The 21,628-nt window shown below is 46.6% G+C and overlaps 1 protein-coding gene across 1 annotated transcript in view; it reads left to right on the top strand.

Moving 5' to 3' along the window:
• Positions 1–20,292, top strand: part of Maea (macrophage erythroblast attacher, E3 ubiquitin ligase) — a 40,200-nt gene extending 19,908 nt beyond the window's left edge. Inside the window, exons 2-9 of the mRNA XM_051200307.1 lie at positions 3,824–4,006; positions 5,795–5,998; positions 8,086–8,208; positions 12,566–12,642; positions 15,513–15,621; positions 17,377–17,510; positions 18,592–18,787; positions 19,284–20,292. Coding sequence (XP_051056264.1) covers positions 3,824–4,006; positions 5,795–5,998; positions 8,086–8,208; positions 12,566–12,642; positions 15,513–15,621; positions 17,377–17,510; positions 18,592–18,787; positions 19,284–19,379 — 1,122 coding nt within the window. The 3' untranslated portion in view covers positions 19,380–20,292. The remainder of the gene's footprint in view (positions 1–3,823; positions 4,007–5,794; positions 5,999–8,085; positions 8,209–12,565; positions 12,643–15,512; positions 15,622–17,376; positions 17,511–18,591; positions 18,788–19,283) is intronic.
• The last annotated feature ends 1,336 nt before the right edge of the window (positions 20,293–21,628 follow it).

Raw genomic sequence — 21,628 nt, 5'->3', positions numbered from 1 at the left:
AAAATCTGTCAAGTCATTGGGGTAGGGCTTAGGCCTTCCCCCATGTCTCTAGGCTAAGGGAGTATCCCTCCATGGAGAATGGGCTCCTGAAGTCCATTCCTACACTAGGGATACATCCTGGTTTCACTGCCAGAGGCCCCATAGACTGCCCAGTCCTCCTAGCTGACACTCACATTCATGGGGTCTGTTTGGTCCTATGCAGGTTCCCCAGCTGTCAGGCTGAGGTCCATGAGCTCCCACTTGCTCAGGTCAGCTTTTCTGTGGATTTCCCCAGGCTGGTTTTGACCCTTTGTTCATCACCCCTCCCTCCCTGAAACTGGTTTCCAAGAGTTTGGCTCAGTGTTCAGCTGTGGCTGTCTGCTTCTGTCTTCATCAGCTCCTGGATGAAGGCTCTAGGATGACATTTAAGGTAGTCATTAATCTCATTATTGGGGGAGACTATAAGGTAGTCTCTCCACTATTGCTTAGATTCCTAGTTGGGGTCATCCTTCTGGATCTCTGTACAATTTCCTGGTGTTTAGGAGATATTTTTCTTGTTTTGAGGCAACCTATGTATCCTAGGTGTCCCTGGAATTTGCTGCATATCATCCAGACTGACTTTGTACTTGTAATCCATCCTCCATCTCTCCGTGCCAGGAGCTATGTGACATAGCTCACATAGCTCACATGCCATCCTATTTTTTGCTATTGATTGTTTTCTGCTACTTTGGAAACATCCTTGATGTCTCATTTGTCTTTTTGTTACGAGTACATATTTAGGATTTTGTCTTCATTTCCCCAGTTTTTCCTTAAGGTCTATTATATGTATAGGCATGTTGGTTACCATCTTTGTTTAGGGGAATTGCATCTTTTCTTGGTTTCTTTTTTCATGTCTTGTGTCTATTGTCTTCCCTCATAGACTTCCTGTTTCGCCTCATTGAGCACTGTCTTCAGTAGTTTTCTTCCCAGAGAAGGCTTGTGCTTGCTCAACTTTTCAGCCTTGAATATTTGGAAATGTCCTTATCCTGCCCTCATCTGTGAGTAGTGAATTAGCTTGGGTCAGATTCCTGCTTCTTCATTCTCCAGAGCCCTTTGAGCTGTTAGAACCTACAGTTTGGAATTGCCTGGCACAGCCCGTGGGGAAGCATTTACCCCTAGGGTGGGGCAAAAAGAAGAGGGCTGCTTCCCAGATCTGGGAAAGGTGTGGGTCCAAGGAAGAAGTTGGTTTGGGAAGCTTCTTCCTGATTTGCTGGCTATACTATGACATGTTCTTAAGAGTCTAAGAGTCCCTTTTGTTTTGTTTTGTTTTGTTTAATACCCATCCTCTAGTTTCAGATCCAGGTACCTGGTCCAGGAGCTAGGAGGAACAGAACAGTCCATCACGGTGAAGCCTAGGGATGGGGAAGATAAACTAAAGGAAGGAGTAAGGAAGTGTGCTGGACAGGCATGTGTCTTAAGTCTCACCAAAGGAAGTTGACACTGGGCTAGTCTGAAGTTAGACTCAGTAGTGGTGGCTGGCTAGGAAGAGATGTTCAGTGTAGAACCCCAGGAGGACACTCAGCTGACACTGTTAGGAGCTGTCACAGTGCCTTCCAGGTCTGTACCATCACATTAGCCCGGCGACATCTGTGTTGTGGGTGTGTACAGTGCTGTACAGCTTTCTCATAGATTCTACGTGGACATGATGATTTTGTACATACCTCACTTCAGTATATTGGGTCTTGGATTTTATTTTCTCAAAAGATACTAAATGGAGCCATGAACTTAGAGCAGATGACTATCTTCTCTCTAGATAAAAGTTAGTGGACACCCTGAACTGATGGGGTTTTGCTACCTCTGTTGGTAGACCACATCAGTAAGTGTAGAACTACGTGGATGTTTCGGTCCTAGCAGTCAGCTGATCTGCTGACAGGTTTTATAACACCTGAAACTTGTAGGTGTTACATGCTATGAGATGTCATGGGACAGAAGACTCAGCAGGGTTCTTGTTCTGTTGAAAGTCTATTCACCACATCGCCCAGTGCCACCTTAATGGAGCTTGTGTACAGGTTTATGATTGTTTTTTAATATTTATTAAAGTATAATTTTAATGTGTGACTATGATAAAAATTTGGGGGCTTTTGTTTATTTGTGGCTTGGATTTTTTTGTTTTTCATTTTTAGTAACTTGGTATTACTGTATTTGAAGGAAGGTGTGGGTCCAGGTCAGAAGGGAAACCTCCCAAAGGATGGCCATCGAAAGGGAGAAAGGGCAGACCCTGCACTGTGAGGCGAGAGGGGCTAGTGGGGCTGCCTTTGCTTGCTCAGTGCTCCTGCCTTGCAGTCTGTTGTTTTTGTTTCTTTTTTAAAGAGTTGCTTATATCAATTTATGTGCATGTCCCTGAGTGTATGTATGTGTACCACGTGCATGTAGGTACCTGAGGATGCCCCAAGAGACTGTCACATCCCTGAAACTGGAGTCACCTGCAGTTGTGAACCATCTGATAGGGGTGCTGGGAACTGATCCCAGGCCCTCTACAAGAGTAACAAGTGCTCTTTACAGCTAAGCCGCACATGATACAGTTTGGTTGATGTTGCTCATGGAATTACCATGACCATAGCTGGGAGCCGGTGTTTCCCTCTTGAGAGCCTAGCATTTTTCCTGCACTTGGGACTGAATCCTAGAGCTTGGCAGCACATGCAGGTGTGAGTCAGTGTCCATCCACTGTGGCAACAGCTCATTCTTAGCATTACTCCTGCCAGAGGAGTTTAGCAAAATGTTCTTTTCATTTGTTTTGACCTTGTAAACTTTGTATATTGTCATGAGGTTAGGCAAAACTAAACCCTCACCATGAGCTCAGTGGCTGGCTGTGGAGGGTCCATGCCTGCTTCATGTTGAGGAGTACAGAGCCTCCATGAGTCTGTCCATATTGCTGAGTGGTTTTAAGATTGCAGATGACCTGGATATTAAGTGTGGTGGTACACACCTTTATGTGTGGAGGCAGAAGCAGGTGGATCACTGTGAATTCTAGGACAGCCTGGTCTACAGAGTTTTAGGACTACACAGAGAGACCATGTATCAAAAGAGAAAAAAAAAAAATGTTTTCATAGGTGAGTTTGCTGTGACAGAAAAGTTAATGCTAGCAGTACTTGAAAGCAGATGAGCCAAGGCTGTAGCTTAGCCTGGGGGGGGGGGTCATGGTGCTCATGCACAGCTTAATGTGTTATGCCCACAATCACAGTCCAGGAAATGAGAGACAAGTGTGACAGTGATTTTTCTGCCTTTAGAAAACCACACTGACTTGGCAATTCTTTACATATCCCTTACTTTATAATTTTCTGTAGGAAATGGTGGTTTTTTTTTTTTTTTTTTAATTAAGGTCAACTTTTCATGGAGGAGAAATGTTAATGTGCATTTGTAATTCTATGTGAAATATGATTATTTCACATTAACCTGAATGGTATGAAGCTTTTGGACCCATCCTGACTGCCCTGCCCTCACCTCCAGCCTTCTATTGGCTGAATGAGAAGCCCCTTTCTCTCATCTTTTTGGTCACCTTTTTTACTGTTTGTTTTTCTAGATAAAAAAAACTTTGTTGTTATTTTGTCTATATATATTTCTTTTTTTTTCTTTTTTGTGAAAAGATTGTGACTCCGCATTATTCAAAGTCTAGGTAGGGTAGCATATGTCTTAGTCTCCAGTCATCATGCTTTGTGGGTCCTGGTCCAGGGTGCTGTGAGATGTGTTTTGAGAGCTGATGGTCTCAGGCTGCCTGTGCCTATGTGAAGGAGGCCTGTGTGCTGTGCCTGGGATGTATCTGTGTAGAAGGTCATGGCTGAAGTTCCTTCTGCCTTTTTTTGTCTAGGTGCCCTATGAGACACTGAATAAACGCTTCCGAGCTGCCCAGAAAAACATTGATCGGGAGACCAGCCACGTCACCATGGTGGTAGCTGAGCTTGAGAAGACCTTGAGTAGTTGCCCAGCTGTGGACTCTGTGGTCAGCCTACTGGATGGTGTGGTGGAGAAGCTGAGTGTCCTCAAGAGGAAGGTTTGTCCTCTGGGATTTGTCCCTGGCTGGGAGATGAAGACAGTGGCAAACTGGGCAAGATGTCCAGGCCTCATGCTTCTAGAAAGAGAACTGAAAGTATCCTAAGCACCACCAATGAGGAAGCTAGGCTTGCAGAGATTGATGTTTCAGAACTTCCTCGGACTGTCAAAGTGACCTAGCTACTGAGGTTGACCATTAAGGATTTGAATAGTCATTCAAAACATCTTCCTAAAAGAATTACAGAACTCAGTCCCAGTCATAGATGGGGTCAGATAGAAGAAAAGGTCAGGAACTGCAATGCAACTGCCTGGGAGCATTGTCTTGAGCATGAGAGATCATGTGACAGATGACTGGGGGGGCCAAATACCAACTTCTAAACCCACAGGGGTCAGGCGATGGTGGTGCAGCCTTTTTAATCCCAGCACTTGGGAGGCAGAGGCAGGCGGATCCCTGTGAGTTCAAGGCCAGCCTGGCTGGCCAGGGTTACATAGTGAGAATATGTCACAACAAATAACCAGGTGGGTGGTGGTGCTAAGTGCTAGAGTACCACGACAGGGAAATGGTTCTAAAGACATAGTCTAGAATACAGTGCAGACAGAAAGGCAAGTATATGACAGACAGATCATGAACTTCTGATGTGATTGGCCAGAGCCCAGAGAAGGGACAGGAAGAATGACAGAGGACAGGGAGAATGACAGGCTACTGAAATCATTGGCTCATAGACCTACGCAACACAGGTGAAGATAAACTTACCTAGTGTGTCACGTGCTGAGACTGAAGAGCTCAGACTGAGATCAACCCTAACAGTAGCCAAGCAAAAGCCCACTCCCAACAGAACTGTAGCCCCACAGCCAACCTGGAAGCAGACACAAAGTCATCAGCGGCCTGGTTTGTGGTGTCTGACATTTAGCTGTTAACTCCATGGCTATGAGAATTTACTTGTAATGACATAGATGTGGTTCCTCTGTCACTGACCTTCCAATAATTCACTGGTACACAGGGTGGTAGCAGCCATGTTGGGCAGTATAGGTTGAACTATCTAGAATTTAATTTTGAATAAAATTGGCTCAGCATACATATATATGTATATTGTGTGTGTGTGTATTTAGCTGGGTGGTGGTGGCTCACGCCTTTAATCCTAGCACATAGGAGGCAGAGGCAGGTGATTCTCTGAGTTCAAGGTTAGCCTGATCTATACAGAGAAACCCTTTTGTCTCAAAGAAACAAAAATGGGAGGGGGGACTAACCAAAAAAATATAAAATATTTAAAAGTCAGACCAAACATCATGACACATGCTTTTAATCTCCACATTCAGGAGGCAGAGCCAGAAGGATTTTGTGAATTTGAGGACAGCCTGGTTTACATTACAAGCTCCAGGCCAGACATCATTGGACCTGACTCAAAATAATTAGAGTCACTTTAGTAAATAATAAGACAAGGAAAGTACAGCAGATTTCAAATTTTAAGCATCTGACCGTGTAGCTTAGACCAAAAAAGATACACATGTATTTTAGGCCTTTTTGAGGGAACTAGAGCCTCAAATGTGGTCATCAAGTGTGTAAAGTGGTGCGTAGTGTGTCATGCCCCTCAGTAATTACTGTCTCGTTCAGATTGACCCCCAAACAAATGTAGAGCCTGATTCTTTATCATATAGTCCAACAACATCCTCAGCGTTTACCTTGCTTGTCTTTTTGAGAACGTACAGAAGAGGTGGTGCATCCGTATGTTTCCATGGCTGCTGGTGGGTCATGAAACAAATCATCTCAAGTGTGTTTGTTGTGACTTAGGCAGTAGAGTCCATCCAGGCTGAGGATGAGAGCGCCAAGCTCTGCAAACGCAGGATCGAGCACCTCAAGGAGCACAGTAGTGACCAGCCTGCAGCAGCCAGCATGTGGAAACGGAAGCGCATGGACCGCATGATGGTGGAGCATCTGCTGCGCTGTGGCTACTACAACACAGCTGTGAAATTGGCTCGCCAGAGTGGCATTGAGGTGGGCTCTTTGAACTTTTGGTCCCCGGCTTAGACGTGAGCACCTTTTCTGTTCCCACCTGTCGTGGTGCCCCAATAGTCACTGAAAGATCACAGAATACAATTAACTTGCTTTTGGCCAACTTGAATTTGCACCTGAACTTCAACTTGTTGGCTTTCTATTGCCTGAGAAGGCCAGGAGCTCCCTGGAGCTGGTGACATGCCCATATAATCAGGGAAAGGTATTGTTGCCTTCTAGCCCCTACTAGTGACCACTGGTTATTACCACTACCACTGGACACTGAATACACAGCAAGCTATCAGGATTTTTAAATTTTCACTAAATTTATTTTGGGGAAATACGACATGACATGTAGAAGTTAGAAGGCAGCTTTTGGGCATCAGTTTTCTCTCTTTGCCATATGAGTCATGGGGATTGAACTCAGGTTGTCAGGCTTTGGTAGCAAACATCTTTTCCCAGCTGTGCTGTCTAACACCATCCAGGCCATTGGTTTTAATTGCATTGGTATTAGCTCTAGTCTGCATCTTATAATTGCTTATCTTAAAATAAGAAAAGGGAGTCTTACTACAATTTCTTTTACTTAAAGACTGTGTTTGTACTGTGTTCAGCAGTTAGCTCCACATCCCCTGTCTCTGGTCATTGCCGTGCATGTGTAGTGTCCAATGTTGGGGTGTGATGCTAACTAGGACCCTTGTCATAGGGCTTGGCAGGAGGAATATCAGGTAGGTAGGTCCCTTGTAGTAGATCCTGGCCAGAGCATATTGTACATGGCTCAACTAGTAATTATCAGTTCTTTTGTGCTGGCGTTCTCCTTATTAGTTGAGAAACTTTTTTATTAATATGTTTTTGTTGGAGTACATCTCAGACAGGAAAGAAGTTTCACTTTTGAAATTGTGTTTTCAGACTGATGAGATGGTTCAGCAAATAAAGACACTTAATTGCCAAAACAACTGATTTTGATCCCTGTGAACAACATGGTGGAAAGAGAACAAACTCCTAGATTCATTTTCTGACCTCTGAATATCTGGCCACTAACTGGTGGATTTCTAAAAATTAAAAGAAATTTCTTTCCGTTTTCTTCAGATAGCTTCCCTGCTTTTCTCATAATGTGCATATATCTCAGCGTTCCAGACCACTCATTCTTGCTAATGTTGCTGGACCCTTTTAATGTAGAGGGGGCCTGGCCTTGTATGAACACTCCAGAGCTCAGCAGATTTTCTGTCTTTGGATCTTTTCAAAGAACACAGGCACTGGAGAGAATGTTGTTATCAAGCCCCCTCCTACACACACTTCAGGTGTGTTTAAACAACAAAGCAAAAGAGAACTTTAGGATGTAGGCTGCGGGGCACTGTACCCTGTTTTAGGGTTTTAGTTGGGGTTAGTACTTTTGTTGTTGCTGTAACAAAGTGCCTGACAAAAGCAAATTAACGAAGGAAGGTTTAATTTGTCTTAGAGTTACAGGAAATAGTCCAGCGTGCCAAAGAAGGCACGGCAGCAGAAGCAGGAGGCAGCCGTTGATGTGGGTGCAGAGTTAGGAAATAGAGATGATTACTGGTTCTCAGTTTTCATTCTCTGTCTTAGTGTTGAGACCCCAGCCCTTGGAATAGTACAACCCACATTTAAGATGAATTTTCCCACCTCTAAAATTTACCTAATCTAGGTCATCCCTTACAGACATGCACAGAGATTAATTTCCATGGTGATTGTAAATCTCACCAAATTACCAAGATCAACCACAGAGTGCCTGTACCTTGTGCTGAGAGCCAGTCCAAGTGTGTCTGTAGCAGTCTAGTGCTTACGATCCTTGTTGGCCTTTCTTAAAGCAGGAAGAGTCTGGTTCCTCTAGTAGGCATCTGCCACCTGTAAGCTTCCCAGTCCTCGTGGACTTCTCCTGCTCCCTGGAATCTTATTCCCTGGGTACTTTCTATGAGCAATGCCCTAGACAGGTTGGACAGGAGGCAGGTGTGCACTTGGGCCAAGCCTAAACTCTTGAGCAGGAAAGAGACTGGGGTGAAGAGGGTAGAAACCAGTTGCCCCTGCTTGTAGGCCATAGGCATGTTGTGACCTGAGCTGCCCCTTCCTCTAAGGACCTTGTGAATATCGAGATGTTCCTGACAGCCAAAGAAGTGGAGGAGTCCTTGGAGAGGCGTGAGACAGCCACCTGCCTTGCATGGTGCCATGATAACAAGTCCCGACTCCGGAAGATGAAGGTATGTGGGCTTTCCTGGTTGGTCTTCTAATGGAGAACGGGTCTCTATTGGAGGAGAGGCCAAAGTTGGGTAGAAGCTTTGCTACCTACCCAGGACCATCATGCCCTTACCTGCTTTGTAGCCTTTGATTTATAAGATTGACTTGTTGGGTTTGGGTGATAGTGCTTCTCCTTCAGGTAAAAACCTTGAGGAGTAGCCTCTTCTGTTGGTTTGGTTCAGGAGTGAAGTATGGAGTCCCGTCACATATGCAGCATGCTCACGCCCACTGCACGTGAGGCAGCCTGTGGGTTCCCCACTCAGTCAGACGGGCTGCAGAACTCTGATACGTGGCATTTTGCTGAATATATACTTTGTACATTTAAAACATTCTTTACAAGGAAAACACAGACCACAGAACTTAAACCTGCTCACTGAAAATTATCATCCTAGGGCCCCTGCTTCCACCACAGGGGCGGTGTTTTCTGTTTTCCAAACTGAATGCTGCTTTAATCCATCTGTTTGAGTTTGTTGGGATGCTTGTAGTCACCAGCCAGGAGTGACACACTCTGCCACTGAGGGTTGCAAAGTGAGCACAAGGCAAAGATGGAACAAAAGAGTAGAGCCGCGAGTGAGGATCTTGGTATGGAACTCCTAAAAGGAAAGCCAGAATTGATATGTAACAGTCTGGCTTACTTAGTTCCATCCTCACTCCCTCCCAGAGAAAGAACACTGGGCTTTTATCTCTTCCATGAGGTGATCACCCAAGCTTTGACCTCTCTGGGCAGTGTGTCTACAAGCTTGCTGAATTACTGAGTGCTCCATGTGGACCAGGGATAGACAGTCTGGGTAGACAGAGCCTGAGAAATTGAGGTGCTGACTGAATGTTGGGCAGGCGAGCGTTGCTATAGTGTCTAAGAAGTGAGGTAGAAGGGAGTGTTAGTTATCCAGAAACACTCTAAAAGAGCCTGGTGACAGGCCTGCCCATCACATCACACTATCTGTATAATTTGAATACACACACCAGAGAAATAGTAGAGGAGCCACACTGCCCTAAGATCCCACAGATCAGACACACTAAATTGGGGATACTATATAACAAGGCACCAAGACGGTAAGATCTGTAAATTAGCTCAGGACTCAAGGCTTGAAGGATACTGAAAGAGCAGTCTAGAAGTCACACAGAATGGTAAATTCAGTTTTCAGCTGCTGCAGGGTGAACAGGGTAGACAGTCATCCTGCTCTATGACTGGTAGATTCGGGGGGGGGGGGTTAATTTGCATAACCAAAGGTGCTTCTGTATATTGGTAAGGTGTTTGAAAGTTAACTGTTAGAGGCTATTGCTCCTTAACAATAAAGTCAGATTTAAAGTATATGTTTTATGAAACAAAACTTTTTGCTTGGGAGGCAGAGGCGGGTAGATCTCTGTTGAGTTTGAGTTCAAGGCCAGCCTGGTCTACAAAGTTAGTCTACAAAGCTTCTACATGATAGCCAGGGCTGTTACACAGAGAAACCCTGTCTTGGGGGAGAAATAATGCTTTTCCTTTAATACCTGTATAGTGGCTTCATCCTGCTTTTAAACATCACACTGGTGTCCACCTGTTATAGAATGAACAATGTTATTCTGCAGCTTATGGAGCTCTAATGTGCAGATTCACCTTCAGTTCCTGTTTTGCTGGCTTTAAAGGCAGCAGAACACCCACATGTACCCCTCCATTCATCAATGGGGCCTGTCTTGCCCTGATCATATCAAGCCTGCCACATAAACCCAGTCAGGACAGCTCCTGATCAGGCTTGGGATGTACTGTGTTTCCAGCCTACTTGGCCCTCAGCCTGGGTACAGAGGGCACAGGGTAGGGAATCAGAGAAACTGGACATCCCTTGTCATCTTCCTTTTGCTACACAGAGTAAGTAGTTAAGTAGGTATGGTTACATTGTGTTGGTGGAATAGGGTTAAGGCAGCTGGCTCTGAAGTATGCTCTGCTGGAGTTACATTGAAATGGGCCATGGTATTGGATACACAGAGGAGGCTAGGTGGGAAAGGATGCAGCACTGGGGAATTGAGTTTAAGTCTTACATGTTCATGAATGAGTTACTTGCCATGTGAAGTCTGTGCTATTGTAATATAGATTCTCTAGAATCAGTAATGTGATGAATAGTCTTAGACTAGTTTTTCATGTCCTCGTTCTTGCTTCTGGTGGGAAATGCTCTGCATGTCCTGAAGCTATGCTGAAGATTTTGAGTAGCTTTTAGGGAGACTTGCCTTGCAGTGTAGCCCAGGCTAACCTCAAATTTACTAAGGCCTTGCCTCGGGCTCCTAGTTGCTGGTTTTACGGGTGGCTCTGTACATGCTGGGCAAGTGCTCTACAGCCCGTTACCTAGGGATCTTTAGATTATTGATTATTACTTGCATAGAAAGATGCTGTCTTTGTAAGGTGGGGGTAGTTAATCCTGTGACTGGTGGCTCTAGCCTCCAGTCACAGGAACTTCTGCCTGCATTGGATTGGAGTGCTGGTTTCAGAGTCAGCTTTGGGCTTCTATGTAGATGGCATCTGCCAGCATACCTGGTACTGTCTGTCCCCTGTACTGATCCACTGCAGTGCTGATAGATCTCCCTTAGAACTGCAAATCTTGCAGAGCTGCCATTCAAGGACCCACCCATTTTTTTTTTTAAAGGTTATTTATTAGGTATACAGTGTTCTGCCTGCTTGTATGCCTACATGCCAGAAGAAGGCACCAGATCTCATTGCAGATGGTTGTGAGCCATCATGTGGTTGCTGAGAATTGAACTCAGAACCCCGGGAAGAGCAGCCAGTGCCCTTAAACTCTGAGCCATCTCTTCAGCCCCAACCCACCCATTCTCTAATCTCTTGATCCCCTCCAGCCTGGAGTCTTTACAGGAACATTAGCTTCCTTGGGCTTATTGCTCCAGGTATTTTGTTCCTTCTGTCCTAGGGTATTTGTGCTATCCCTGTTTCTGCCTGGAAGTTGGAGTTTCTGTTCTACCTGGTCCCACTGCCCTTCAGCCCCAAATAAACACCCTGTTGGGCTGATGGCTCAGGCTTCTTTTTGTTTTGTTTTGTTTTGTTTTGTTTTGTTTTGTTTTGTTTTTTGAGACAGGGTTTCTCTGTATTGCTTTGGAGCCTGTCCTGGAACTAAATCTGTAGACCAGGCTGGCCTCGAACTCACAGAGATCTGCCTGCCTCTGCCTCCCAAGTGCTGGGATTAAAGGGGTACACCACCAACTCCAGGCTTCTTATTAGCTAGCTCTCTCTTAATTGTTAACCAAATTCTATTAAGCTATGGATTGCCATGAGGCTGTGGCTTACCTGTAGCTCCAGCACGTTACTCCTTTGGCCGCTACATGCCATGCTGTCTCCCTGGTGGCTTCTCTCTGCCTCGCTCTTCCCCAGCATTCTCCTCGTCTGGTAGCCCTGCCTATACTTCCTGCCTGGTACTGACCAATCAGTGTTTTATTCATCGGCCAATAAGAGAAAGACATCCCCTGTCATCTTCTCAGCCTTTCACCTTTTGTGGTTGCCTGAGTGTTCCCTGTCAGCACCTTTGAGGTGTCACCTTCTTGCTACTCCACATCCACTTGGGGCACTGTCTCCTTCCACCAGTGTCAGTCTTCGATAAATAGCTCATGGGCTGTTTATTTCCAGAGCAGCCACCACCTCAGGCAGCAAGGCTTACAGTACAGACAAGAAATGTGCTGAGTTGAAGCCTGGTGGGAGTGGTAGAGAGGAAACTTCTCTCTCTCTCTCTCTCTCTCTCTCTCTCTCTCTCTCTCTCTCTCTCTCTCTCTCTCTCTCTATGTGTGTGTATGTGTGTGTCACTGTCTCCCCCCTTCCTCTCTCTCTCTTACTCTTCCTCTCCTTTTCTCTCTTTTTTTTCTTTTCTTTTTCTTTTTTTTTACTGAAACAAGGCCTCTTTACTCTCCTGAACTACTCAATATGTACAGCAGACTGTCTTGAATTCACAGTGATCTACCTGTCTCTGTCTCCTGAGTGCTGTGATTAATGGTGTGCTCCACCATGCCCAGCTAGAGGAAACCCATTTAGAGGAAGAATGCTTATGGTATTCATAGACAATAGTACCTTGAGTGTAGAGGACCTAGAAAACCCTCTGCCCATCCAGGTACCACATGACTGCCTTCAGGTATTGGACTCACCATCTGTATAATGCATTGTTCCTACCATAAGAGCACTGCTGCGTGTCAGAATAGAGGCTTTGGCCATAACAATGCTTCCCGGTGCCCATGGAGAGGCCCTGAGATTTGATAGAATTTGTGGGACCTGTGGGTCCTGGTGCCCAGATGCCTAGGCCATGGCACTGCCAACAGGTGGCACCTTCTAACCCTTTCTGTCTTTGCCTTCAGAGCTGCCTGGAGTTCAGCCTCAGGATTCAGGAGTTCATTGAACTTGTACGGCAGAACAAACGCCTGGATGCTGTGAGGTAGGATATGCTATAGACAAGGTTTCTTACATTAGGACAGGACACTCAACTGCCATTCTTCTTTCCCTGTGCTCTTGGTTGGAGTGCTGGACAAAGAACACACAGGTTGGGGCACTCTAGTCTGATGGTTTCAATCCTGCATGCTAACTACATTTCTGTGTTCTAAGCCAGAGATTGAGGTCCTCTGCTCCACAGGCAGTTTCATGTGACAGGTCAGACTCATGATAGCTTTCAAGTGAGCTAGACTGGCATCCCATCCACCTATGTAAACCTGTGATTGGGGCTCCAGGTCCTGTCTTTTCCACTTGGAAAATAATCATCAGCTTTAAGTAACAAGTATGCTCCAAGGGTCTGACCCTTGGAGTTCAAGGTTTTCATTGTGGCCATGAGAGCATACTCGAGTCGAGAAGAATGCCTCAGGGCTTTCTGCAGGCGTATCTGAGCTTCTGAGGTCTATCTCTGCCCTCAGGGATCAGTGGCTGGCTGATCATGTGGCCTCTACTTAGCAGGTCCCCAGTGGGTCTCTAGCAGTCAAGCATAAGACTCACCTTTTTTTGGCTAGAGTGTCACAGAGAGCCCCATGTGCCAGTTCCCCTGAACTACTTACTTTCAGTGGGCTTCATGAACCCTTCCCAGTGCCCACCAGGTGTCTGGTCAGTGTATGCCAAAGTTAGAGCAGTAACTTCCTTCTGTAGCTGGGGCTCTCCAATTCTAGCTTTGCCGGGGCTCCTGCCCAGTTCTGGAATGTGAACAGGGATGAATACTATGGGCAGGGCCATGTGGTAGACCAGTGAAAACATGACATACTGCTCCCTAGACATGTGCTGAGCTGGTGGCATCTCTCAGCATAGGCACTGAAGGAATATATCTTCCAGAAGGTGTCTTGTCTGTGATTGCTGATACTCATCAGTGACCTGTCTCACCAGAGAACCCTGGATACGGAGCAAAGCCCTGCAGGCCCAGCCTCGGCTTAGCTTTTAGTGAACCCAGGACTGCTGTTCCTAGAACATGGGAGGGTGAGGGTAGGGCACCTAGAGCTGGCTGTGGACCTTACTGCTGCTGTCACTAATCCCTCTTCTTTCTAGGTCTTGCGCATGGTAAACAGGGTGCTCTACCATTAGTTAATTTCTACTTTCTTATTTCTTTTTTAAGAGACCTGGTCATGCCTAGAGTAGTGGTATGTGCCTCTGATCCCAGTACGTAGAGACAGAGGCAAGTGGGTCTCTGTGAATTTGGAGACAGCCTGGTCTACAGAGCAAGTTCCAGGGTTACATATAGTAAGACTCTGTATCCCCCCCCCCCAGAAAAAAAGATAGGATCACATTTTGCTGCCTACTCTTCAAAGTCCTGAGATCAAGCAGTCCTTTCCTCAGCTTCCTGAGTGTTCTAGGGAGTGTCACTCTCCTCAGACTGGAGACTGGCTGGTTGATGGGTGTGTCAGTCATTTACGTTTTCACAGGGAAAATTGGTGTGGCTGTGTGCTACTTGCCAGTTTTGATGTGATGTATACCTGAGGCAAACGGCTTTGAAGCTGAACAAGCTAAGCTCATTGTGGCTGTGTTTTCTGTCACTTGGCCCCATTGTGTGGCACCTATAATGAAGAAGAGGATGGCAGAGGAATATAGTAGAGCACAGCTGCTTAGTTCAGAACAACAGGAAACAGAGTAGCAAGGGGTCAGTGTACCTCTATCCCTTGGAGAATACCCCCAAATGACCTAACTTACTGCAGTGGGCCCTCGAGCCGTGCCGGAGGCTGACAGCCAAGCTTTCAACCTATAGCCCTTGGGAGACGATGAAGAGCCAAACTGCGTTTTGTTTTTCTTACACTGTCTGTGATCATTAAAGCAATTGGTTCCTTTACCCTCAGATTAGGATGTCAGAGTCCTAGGCCTGGTACTGGTCTCAGTTCACTGCTTCTGTTGAGCAGGAAGCTATGTAGACCAGGCGATTGTATCCTAAACCTGGACATACCTCCCACTCTTTGGCTTTTTGGCCATCTTGCTACTCCCTGGAGGCTGCTTGGTGACATTGTCTTCTAACTTTATTCTCTATCTAACCATACTTACCTCAAGGCTGCCTCAGGTTCCCAGGACCTCCTAGCTCTTTTTTTTTTTTTTTTTTTTTTTTTTTTCTGGCTTAGCACAGGGCTGACCTACATTGGTTCTGTGGGACCTGCTGTGCTGTGTCACTGACCATTAATTAGAGGGACTGGTTCTGCAAGAGGGACTCAGAGTATATAAGATATGACAGCGAATGAGGCCTCATGGAAAGATGAAACCTAAGGTCTTCAGGGCTAGTGGCCAGCAGAGGAGAGTTCCATACTCCTCCTGGCTGCCCAGCACTTCCAGGTAAAATAGGCCCTGGTCTGGAGCCAGCCATGTGTATCACATGTGAAAGACCATAGTGTATGGGCTAGACAGGCCTTGTAGTCCATCTGTGGGCCTGAATTGCTCTGAACAACTTACAATTGAAAATGCTGGACTAGAAGTTCCTGGGCCTGAGCTTGGAATCCCATAGGGCTCAGGCAATAATTCTTAGCACTAATTGAACCCATTTCCTGATGTCTTGACCCCCCAAGCCCCACCCAGGACATCTTCTGAAACTGGATTCCTTTGTGCCACACTCTGAAGGACCTTTTAATCCAGATCCTTAAAATTGGAAATTCAGGCATTATTAGAGAGTTGGCTTAGCAGGTATAGACACTTGCCTCCAAGCCTGGCAACCTTGGTTTAACTCCTAGGATCCACATAGTAGAAGGAAATATCTAATTCTCACAAGTTGTCTTTTAACCTCTGAATTGATTGTTTAAGTGATTAATTATTGAAAAGCTGGGAATACAAACTTAAATGTGCCAAACTGCTGTTTTTCAGACATGCAAGAAAGCACTTCAGTCAGGCTGAAGGGAGCCAGCTGGATGAGGTCCGCCAGGTCATGGGCATGTTGGCCTTTCCGCCAGATACACACATCTCCCCATACAAGGTAATGTTCACGACCCTGTTATCTAAGTTCCTGCTGGACCTTGAAGTCAGGGGCCCACTGGGATAGACTAGAGGCTGCTGGCCAGCTCCTGAGGGCCCATCTGTTGTCACTTCTCCTAACCTCAAAGCTTGTCCCTACCCAGCCATGCTTTTCTTGCTTTATTCCCATCCAGCTGATGCAAAGTTTGGGGTAAAGGTCAGGAGGCTTCAACCTGGCAGGCTCTGGGTCTCCACACCCTGCCACCCCTCCTTGGTGTTCTCTTCCTGTAGTCTTTCTGACATGTCCTCAGCCTGTCTCCTGCTCTACTCTTTCTGGCCTCCTTAACTTTCTCTGGAGGACCAGAGTTCTGGGTCTGAAGGGCACTAGAGGGTCGTGGTAGTGATCTTGCCCTTCATTGGCTGTTCCTGGTCTTTTTACTTGGGGCAGGCTGTTGCTTGCAGCCCTCTGTTCCCTGGACATTGGTGAGGGAGGTTCTGGGACAAGGTGTGGTCATGCTCCATTGTTTAGATAGCTTTGTACAAACTTCAGCCTCACTTTGGGGTATCTGTGCCTGGCTCAGTGATTAGCCTATGGCTTTTAATTCTGTTGAGTATCGCCTTACCAAGCCAGGGCCTCTGAAGGCATTAGGTACAGGCTTTGCTCAGAGAGTTATATACTTTGTTCCCTGAGCCCTGAGACTGGTCTCTGTCAGAGGCTATTGTGTCTGCCTGCAGGCTCACACACAGTGCCAGCATGCCCAAGTAGACCCAGTTAGTACCTTTTTGAAGATGCTGGATTTGCTCTGGGTCCTAGTAAGCCTGCCCAGCTTTGTGTATTGAAATGCCATCAGGCCAGAGTGTCAGGAATGTCTAAACTCATTTTTAAAACTGGTGTCAAACGTCTCTTCACTGCATTGGAGAAAGTTTGGTTTGTGCCTGAGGCATCTGAATTAGAAGATTAACCCCCCCCCCTCTCTCTCACATGCAAGGCCTCATGGCACAGGGAGGGGTGGGTCATACCCAGTGTCCCACCAGTGAGCACAGGGAGAATATTGCTGATGGGCTGCAGGTCAGCAGGGCAACAGGGATAGCTTATCAAGACCTGTTAGTGACAGAAATTTGGTGACCTGAAAGAGAAAGACAAAATCATACTGGAAACCTTTGTCTTAGGGGCAGTCAGGCAATTCAGGGTACCGCAAGCTGAAACAGAGACAGGAAAGAATGGCTTTTGTAAATTAAGGAGGGAAGAACCAGGACAATAGTGACGAAGGCAGAGAAGCTTCCTTCAGAGGAAGTGGTGGTCTGGCCTGAGGAGAAAGTCCCTGAAGGATGATGCTGTTCCTTATATGAGAGCCTCCCTGATTAGGCATGATCCTCCATAGACTGCTTTTTATAGAATTAATACTGAAAACAGTGTTTATAGAAAGGTGAGAGTGAAGTGTGTTGTGACCCTAATGATGCTTAGGTTTTACCTCTTTTACTCTCGTACATGTGTGTTCCTTATCTGTATCTAAGACACACACATTAACCAGGCATAGTTCTTCTGAGCTGGGGTCATCTGCTATCATCTGTCTATCATTTCTTCTTTGGAGTGACCTCCCTTTCAGTTTTTATTCTCTGTGATTCTATAGTTGCAAGACCGCAGGATACATACCAGGGAGTGTTTTGGAACATTAAGCCAGCGAGGGTCTTGCAATGGTTTTGGGGGCATTTGTACTGGCTGGGCCTGCCACTAACTGCCAGGGGAGGAACCCAGCGCTTTCTCATTGTCTTTCAGGACCTTCTGGACCCAGCCCGGTGGCGAATGCTGATCCAGCAGTTCCGTTATGACAACTACAGACTGCACCAGCTAGGAAATAGCTCCGTCTTCACGCTCACCCTGCAGGCTGGGCTCTCGGCAATAAAGACACCGTATCCTCTTGTTCTACCTTGTCCTTTGGGGGTAAAGTTGAGAGCCTAGGACCCATAGCTTGTTCTTTCCTTGGTCTGTGTACTCTTTGTGGCTTTTGCATCTCAAGTGTTGCCATGTTTTACACCTCAAGTGTTGCCATGTACCTGATACAGGCTTCCCAAGAGTCCTTAAGACCTGAGCCCTAGCTGTCCAGCCAGCTTGACTTCTCAGCTTGACTCATAATGGTCATGGCTCTGGCAAGGACAGCCTCCTTCCTTAGGAAAGACAAGAAAGGCTGATCCCTCCTTGTTTATATTTGGCATACTAAGCCCTGCAGGTAACTGATCCATTCCTTGTATATTGACCTAGTCCTTCCTGTGATGGACCCCCTGCCCCCCATGGTAGATTCTTGTCCTTTGTGTAGCTGACCTTCCTAAATATGTTTGACTCCCACCCATTGTATGGTTCCTGTAGTCAGAACTCAGGTTGACCTCATCTCTTGTGGGTCTGTCCCAGCCCCCTCATGTGAGTGACTCTTATGTGGATTGCCTGGATCTATTGATCTGTTGTGTGGCTAAAGCCTATCTCTGGCTCCACCTGTCTCTATGTGCCTGGCTTGATTGCTACATGTAGCCAACCCCATTCTGTGTGACTGGCTGTCCCATAAAGTAGTGGCTGATCTGGGATCACAGCTGGTACCTGTTGTGCTGTGCTCTAAGCTGAGGCTCAAGGCCCATCCTTCTCCCCATCTCTGGTGGACACTGGAGAGTAAGCATGTGTTTGTCTGCCCCCTTCTGACAGTCTCTGCAGTCTCCGGCACATCCCACTTGGCTGTCTCACAGTTGGGTGAGAATGCCAGCAGGAATGCATAGTCCCACTGGGTGGCTATGCTAGTGGGTGGGTTATCTTGAGTCAGGTCTTGGGGACCATTGTTGTTGAATGGCTATAGCATTCTTTTTAACTTCGATGGAAGCCCTATTTGTCTTCTGTGTGGTGTCCCATCGGCCATGAGGATGCCCTATGTCTAGACAGCAATGGTCACAGCATGCCTGCCTTGTTGCTTCCCTTGTTGGAACAACCTTTCCTTAACCAAGTGTACAGACAGTGCTACAAGGAAGATGGCAGCTCCAAGAGCCCTGACTGCCCTGTGTGCAGCCGCTCTCTGAACAAGCTGGCACAACCCCTGCCCATGGCTCACTGTGCCAACTCCCGCCTGGTCTGCAAGATCTCTGGTGACGTGATGAATGAGAACAACCCACCCATGATGCTGCCTAATGGCTATGTCTATGGCTACAATGTGAGAGGCCCGGATGATCAGGGCAGTGGGCTAGGCTAGGTTGGGCAGGGCAGCTGTTTGGAGGGCAAGGGGACACTAGGGTGGGTGTAGTAGTAACACGTTTGAACAACTTTGACAGGTGTGTCTTCAAGTGACTTTGTAAGATTAGATGGCTCAAGACTGAAGAGATGGCTCAGTGGTTAAGAGCATTTGTTGCTCTTCTAGAGGACCTGGATTTGGTTCCAAACATCTGTATGGTAGCTCATACCTATCCATAACTCCAGTTCCATGAGTAACTTAAGTTCCATGGGATCTGACACCCATTTCTGATTCTCACAAGCACCAGGCACACGTATGCGTACATGCAGGCAAAATACTCATAAACATAAATCTAAAAGTTAAACATAAGATTAGATGGTTTATTCTATGGTAGTTTATTTGAAATGAACTTTAATTCAGATCTTACTTTGTGCAGGATTTTCTCATTTTAATGCCTAACTTTGGTCTTGTTTTTCAGTCTCTGCTTTCTATCCGTCAAGATGATAAAGTTGTTTGCCCAAGAACCAAAGAAGTCTTCCACTTCTCCCAAGCTGAGAAAGTATATATCATGTAGGCCCTGCGTTGCCACGTGCACGCCTCCGGCCAGAGGCTGTGGTTGGTGGGAGACATACCCTCCTACCTTGACCCCTGACCCCAGACCCCAGACCCCAGCCTGCCTCGGCATTTGTTTCTTGCGACCAAAGATCAGTGAGCAACGACAAATACTCTTAGAATAAGAGGAAGTGAGATTTAATAAGTCTGTGCTTGAGAACAGCGTTTGGTTGGTAGGATTTTGTAACATAAGTCGACTGATGCCTCTGCAAGTTCGTGTACCTCTCAAAGGAAACTTTCTCTCCAGTGTGACCTGAACACCAAGGAGATCCAGAGCATCTCAGAAGTAGGAATTGGTTCATCGGTTATTTCCCTGTGTTTCTCCATTTCCTTCCTTTTGCTAGTGATGGGACTCAGGGGAGCTTGAGGAGCAGGCTGGTCCTTTTCCAACTCCTGTTGGCCACACCAGGTTGGCTGCAGTGACTTGTGACGTGGTGCCGAGGCCTTTCCTGACTTCACTGTCTAGCTGCTGCCAGAGCACCATGCACCTCACACACCTGGGCTGCTACTTGAGGAGGCTCTGCCCACATGGCCAGGGTGTCTGGGGCTGTGTCTGTGCACAGGTTCAATATCTCACCCTCCAGCACCGCCTTATCTCCTGCTTTGAGAATGTATTCACGGGAAAGCCACTGGACTGAGTTTCTGCAGAGGCCTTGCCAGGTGGTTCCGTAGTCCTAGAGTGTAAATGCTTTTCATTACAGAAACTGGTAGTTGAGCGAAGTACTGACGGGTTTTCAGAACAGATGAACCATTGTAATTCACACACAACCATATTGTAGAGGTTTGTATCTAGCGCTTATTTTTGCATGTTGATGTTGATTAGCTAATGAACTGTAAATGTAAAGCGTGTTAATAAAATAGCTTTCTATTTCTCATTTTTTGTGTGAGGTGTTTGTGAGACCTCAGGTCTCTTCTGCTCACCCAGTCAACCAGTAGGCCATGCAGCACCTATGTGGTTCCTGGGTTTGCCCTGTCTCTATAGTGAAGAGGACTCTGCACACCTCTCCTGGTCTGTACACAACTTAGACTGCTAACCTCCAAGGGGCTCTTCTGAAGAATGAGGCATAAATACCAAGAGGCCTAAGGTAACATCTGGCTTCTGCCAGATGCCCAGAGCCCACCTGGGGCTGGAACATTGCAGGTTTTTGGCAAACCAAAGTGGATCTTGATAGCAATTCCTGTTGTCTCTGTTTTTGGGGTCTTGGGAGCCACTGTTGGGGTAAAGGTTCAAGCTGCAGACACCAGCAAGCGGGTGTCCTGAGTGTTCAAGTCCTCATTACCACTCAGGACATTGTCTGCTCTTCTCTCCTGCATGGCAGCTGGATTAGCCTCATCACTCAGTTCTGCCAGGGAAGCCAAACCATGTACCTCAGTACAAACTGTGGGCGGGTGGACTTAGCCTGTGTCACTCACTGCTTCTCAGTGCTCTCTGGAGCTAGCTACCTTATGCTCTATTTGGGGGGCTCTGTAACCTAGTACCATTCTCTATACTCATTCTGGTGCCTGGGGCCTTCTACGCATGGCACCACTGAGAAATGGTAGCACAGTGACATCAGCAGTGTTCTGTGCTTCCCTGCAGTGTAGCTGTCCTTCGTGTTGGTATGACGCTTATCACCCTTAGAGCAGTTGCAGTCACATGCAGATGACCTCCATGTGATTAAACATGCTAACATTGTCTTGGGAAAAGAGGGAAGGTGCCAGATTATACAGAGTAAACAGACAAGGGAGTGGGGTGTTAAGAGTTGCTTTTAAGTTCCATGGGGCCTGCTTGGTCCTGTAGCTGCCTTCAAGTCTCTTGAGTCCTGTAAGTAATCCGAATAAACCCATGGGTTCACCAAGCTGGACTTAATGGAATCTTTTCTGGTCTGCTGGTGCCCTGACTTCTCTGTGTGGTTTAATTGGCATGCTCCTGTGCTGCAGTGGTGGTTGCAGGGTTCCTGCCCTGGGTGATAAGACGTACAGCTGAAACTGAGCTGTCTGCCTTGAGGGAACTTGGCATGAGGGAGGAACGACACGTGGAAAAGGACATGCAGGTGACGTTTTCCATGTTAGCCTCTGATTTGGCAGGAAATAGATAATGGGTCAAAATAAAGCTACAGACTTGCAAGGTTTTTGTCTCCGTTAATTTTATTGCCATGATAAAACACTGGGGCAGCCTATAGAAGAAAGCATTTAATTTGAGAGCTCACAGCTCCAGAGCATTAGCGTCTA

This window comes from Phodopus roborovskii, unplaced genomic scaffold (genome assembly GCF_943737965.1).
Source record: "Phodopus roborovskii unplaced genomic scaffold, PHOROB, whole genome shotgun sequence".
Classification (NCBI taxonomy): Eukaryota; Metazoa; Chordata; class Mammalia; order Rodentia; family Cricetidae; genus Phodopus; species Phodopus roborovskii.
The sequence above is the reverse complement of the archived record's forward strand: the minus strand, read 5'-3'. Positions and strand labels throughout refer to the sequence as shown.